Source organism: Oratosquilla oratoria, chromosome 28 (genome assembly GCF_046742065.1).
Source record: "Oratosquilla oratoria isolate Oo_2021 chromosome 28, ASM4674206v1, whole genome shotgun sequence".
In the NCBI taxonomy this organism is placed as follows: Eukaryota; Metazoa; Arthropoda; class Malacostraca; order Stomatopoda; family Squillidae; genus Oratosquilla; species Oratosquilla oratoria.
In genome coordinates this window covers 40,478,630-40,483,629 of record NC_134804.1, presented here as the reverse complement: position 1 = coordinate 40,483,629, position 5,000 = coordinate 40,478,630, and the positions used below count along the sequence as shown (strand labels likewise).

Here is a 5,000-nt window from a genome sequence, read left to right as displayed (position 1 = left end):
GAATTAAGATAATAGTAATCGAAACTTGAAAAGTAGAAATGACAGTAATCGATAATTTATTAACAACTGGTAAAAGAAAAAAACACGGAACCTCTAGACATCCACGCAATAGAAAAATAATGGATGAATAAAATGATGATTATGATAATAATAATAATAATAATAATAATAATAATAATAATAATAATAATAATAATAATAATAATAATAATAATAATAATAATAATAATAATAATAATAATAACTATGATAATGATAATAATAATAATGATAATAATAATAATGATAATAATCCACTTTTTGTCCACACAGCAAGCACTCAAAATGTTTTCCAGCAAACGCTTCTCTCTGGATGTTTATTTATTTTACATTTATTTTTTCCTCTTTTTTTCGCAGTATAGACAAACGCATCAACTAAATCTACTCCAGCCATAGTGAGTTACCTACAGAATAAGCAATAAGGAATTAGTATAACAGTTGTATACCTACAGAGGAGATAGAGTAAGGCAAAAATACATTTTTTTTTTGTGGGGCTTTTTGCCTGCCTTCTAATGATAGTACACAGTTACCACACACTTCCAACGCCAGGATTAGGCGCATCAACGGTTCTAGGCAGATCTAGAAGAAGAGACGTCACACTAGTAGGACTCCGTAAGATGGTATTAAAAAAAAAAAAAAAGAAAAAAAAAAAAAACGGATGATGATCCATCTATAGCACGGCGCTCAGCCAGTTGACGGGTAAATAGACTTCGATTTCTCGATACTCTGTATTCTCTCTTGTTTTTTATTTTAAACCTTGGGATTATTCTTTTCTTTCTTTTCCTTTTCAATTATTCAGAGATCCTAATAGGTCCTGAGGAACTGGTACCTCTCCAGTAATCCTTCCCAGTGTCATCTGCAGAAGATGAGAAGCGGAGTTTTGCAGACAAGACTTCTGCTTTTTTTCATCGTTTTTAGTCACTTTTGTCCTAAAAAATGCGTTTTGTAAATTTCCATACTTCCCATGTGGTTCATATCCTTACTTGAATGCCTTCCCGAAGAAAGAAGTCCCATAAGAATAAAAAAAAGAAGATATAGAGGAAAGGAAAAGAGGAAAAATTAGTATGAGAAGGAGAAGTAAGAGGCTAAGGAGATGAAGAAGAAGAAAGAAAAGATGAAAAAGAGAAAGGAGACAAAAAGAAAAGAAGAAGAAAAAGGAGTATAAGGAAGAGAAGAAAAGGAAGAAGAAAAAAAGAAGGGAAAGATGACAGAGAAAAAGAAGGAAAAAGAGAAAAAATAAAAAGAGTAAAATAATCTTCTTGCAAGGGAACTCCATTGTTCATCAACTAGAAGCTGAAGGGAGAAAGAGAGAGAAGAAAGAAAAACTGGAGGACAGTTTTGAAAAGAAACAAATCATTAGGGAGTTTATAATGCAGTGCGAAAATACAGAAAGAAAGAACGGGAGACTTGCGACTAAACCAGAGCTATCAAGACCAAAACTAGCCACCCACCATTTCCACCGATCTTAGTTCATTCAGTCTTGTTCGCAAGAATTAATCTTCACGATTTTCTTTGGGTCTCCATGTCTCATTCAAGCTTCTTAAGGCCTCCTAAGCAGTATATAAAGAAAGTTGTGTCATCCTTTGCATTATTATGTGGTCCAGTGTTTCTTGTACCTGAACAATGTGGAAGCTGAAGAAGAGTCTCATGTATACCACGAAGTGCCTCTGTGTGTGTGTGTGTGTGTGTGTGTGTGTCTGTGTGTGTGTATGTGCGTGTGTGTGTGTGTGTGTGTACCCTGCATGTCGTGAGTGCCATATTGTAAATGCAGGTGGAAAGGGGGAGGAGGAGGTAACGCCACACAATACATTTTCTGTTCAAATTACATTTCCACGTTAGAAAAAAATGGGAGAATCCTTGTATACGCTTACGTAGATCTTCCCCCTTTGTTATGGTAACAGTGGCTGCGTATGTACTATCGCCCCCTCCCCAGCTCTCCCTATTTGTTTTTCTTCTTCATCGTTTATATATATGTATATATATATTTTTTTCATTCTGCTCTCGAGCGCCGAGCGCGTGGATAGTTGCAGGTTGATGGACTAGGTTAGATGGTTGGTTAGGTGTGGCTGTGGCTTGGCAAATGTTTATATACAGCAGCTCTAGTCTTCCGGTTTCTCGGTAGCACGTGGTCTCTGATCTACACACACTTTATGTACACGGGTTGAGGGCTGGGTTGAGGCAGGGTCGGGTGGATGTGCCAACGTTCCTCAACCTCTGAAAAAGGAGAGAAAATAAAAAAACTGGTCAATTATTATTTAGTTTTCTGGGGCTAAAGCAGAACATAATTAGAAGTATACACACACACACACACACACACACACACACACACACACACACACACACACACACACACACACACACACACACACACACACACACACACACACACACACACACACACACACACACACACACACACACACACACACACACACACACACACACACACACATATATATATATATATATATATGTATATATATATACATATATATATATATGTATATATATATATATATATATATATATATATATATACATATATATATATATATATATATATATATATATATATATATATATAAACACACACACACACACACACACACACACACACACACACACACACACACACACACACACACACACACACACCCACACACACACACACACACACACACACACACGGGTGGTGTCTGGCTGTCTCGAAAAGAGGCTGCAGCAGATCCGAGGTGAATACACACACACACACACACACACACACACACACACACACACACACACACACACACACACACACACACACACACACACACACACACACACACACACACACACACACACACACACACACACACACACACACATATATATATATATATATTATATATATATATATATACATACATATACATATATATACACACACACACACACACACACACACACACACACACACACACACACACACACACACACACACACACACACACACACACACACACACACACACACATGTATATATATATATACATATACATATACATATACATACATATGTATATATATATATATATATATATATATATATATACATATATATATATATATATATATATATATATATATATATATAACTTTTCGTCGTGCGCCGTCCACAACACGACGTCGTGTTCTCAAATAACCATGGGTGTTTATGGACGCTTTTACACGTCACGACCACGACCATGTTTGAAAGCGATCATAGACACAACGTCATGTCGTGGACGGCACACGGCGAAAAGTCGATACGTGTGAAACGAACCTTAGGGGCTATAGCCTGTTCACAAGACACGCTGGTCTAAGGCGTCGTTCTGACGCCGTTACTGAGGTTTGCTTTCGGTGAGGTGACGGAATGTAAATAGCCTACGCCAGAAGGCGCTGAGTAACTGGTGCCGAAGCCGTCACCTTTGCCTCTTCGCTTTAGGGACTGTTGGGGGCAGGTAATGAACAGTCACTGCTAGGAACTGGAGAGGAGTACATGACTCGATCCCACAGCTAAGCGAATGCGAGCCCAGCACGCTTCCGTTTGCGCCACCAGTGCAAGATATGATTAATTTGATTTTGTTGCTGTAAATAAAATTGTATTCATGCAAGGGCAACTGTGAAATGAATATTTGGATGAATCAGACACGCCGTGGGTTAGGTCCGCTCAGAATCAAATGAACACCACTCGCCTCAGACCCTTCCGAGGTGACCTCAGCTTCCTACGTGTATCGTCACTGCAGTGGCATACCGTGGACATCGCCTCCTCCCTTCACGTATGAACTGTTCCGGACCATCTGTAAAGCTGAGGTCCGAGCGGGTACCAACCCCCCCCCCAAAAAAAAAAAAGAAAAAAAAAAGTGACTTTTTACCTTGAGTGGTGGCATGGAGGCAGCGAGCAGTACCTCCGCTCGAGCCGAGCTCCGCACTTCTTGCCGTTGTTGTGGGAAGGCACGATCCTCGAACGCGCCCTCTGCTGCAGCGCCTCCGACCCGCAGGAGTGTGTGCAGGGCGACCAGGGTCCCCATTCACTCATGACGCAGTCGTGCTGGTCACAGGAAGATCGTCGTCATCGTCGTCGTCGTTATCGTCGGCGTCGGCAGGTAGGTAGGGATTAGGAATCGAGTGATAGAAAAATAACTCATGTATGTACGTATATATGTATGTATGTATGTATGTATGTATGTATGTATGTATGTATGTATGTATGTATGTATGTATGTATGTATGTATGTATGTATGTATGTATGATATGGATCAAAAGGTCTCCTGTCGGCATGCTCCGCCTTTGTAATCCTTTGTAATCCTTTGTATGTATGTATGTATGTATGTATGGATGCATGTATGTATGTATGTATGTATGTATGTATGTATATATGCATGTATGTATGTATGTATGTACGTATGTATGTATATATCCATGTATGTATGTATGTATGTATGTATGTATGTATGTATGTATGTATGTATGTATGTATGTATGTATGTATGTTCGTATGTACGTATATATCCATGTATGTATATATGTATGTATGTATGTATGTATGTATGTACGTATGTATGTATATATCCATGTATGTATGTATGTATGTATGTATGCATGTATGTATGTATGTACATATGTATGTATATATCTATGCATGTATGCATGTATGTTTGTATTTATGTATGTATACATACATACATACATACATATCTGATCATTTTAGGACAGCACATCTGGAGTTTAAAGACCAAATATATTTGATTTTCTTTATGATCGATTTTGAATATCTACAATTCCGTGTAAAAAAAACCTTCATATAAGAAGAATACAAAAATCAGTTTTCCAGTTTGGGACAGTGGTCAGTATACCCGGAAGTATTCGAAAACCGAAAACAAACAAACAAACAAATATTTATGTCACAATACAAGAGCCTTCTGGCTCCTCTTACCGG

General features: G+C 38.1%; 1 protein-coding gene across 1 annotated transcript in view; it reads right to left on the bottom strand.

The window, feature by feature from the left end:
* Positions 1-502: 502 nt before the first annotated feature.
* LOC143040333 (spondin-1-like) overlaps positions 503-5,000 on the bottom strand; it is a 56,294-nt gene continuing 51,796 nt past the window's right edge. The window contains exons 13-15 of the mRNA XM_076211272.1: positions 4,998-5,000; positions 3,936-4,111; positions 503-2,253 (exon numbers count right to left, since the gene is read on the bottom strand). The exon at positions 4,998-5,000 is cut by the window's right edge and continues 110 nt beyond it. Of these exons, the coding sequence (XP_076067387.1) occupies positions 2,247-2,253; positions 3,936-4,111; positions 4,998-5,000 (186 nt within the window). The 3' untranslated portion in view covers positions 503-2,246. The remainder of the gene's footprint in view (positions 2,254-3,935; positions 4,112-4,997) is intronic.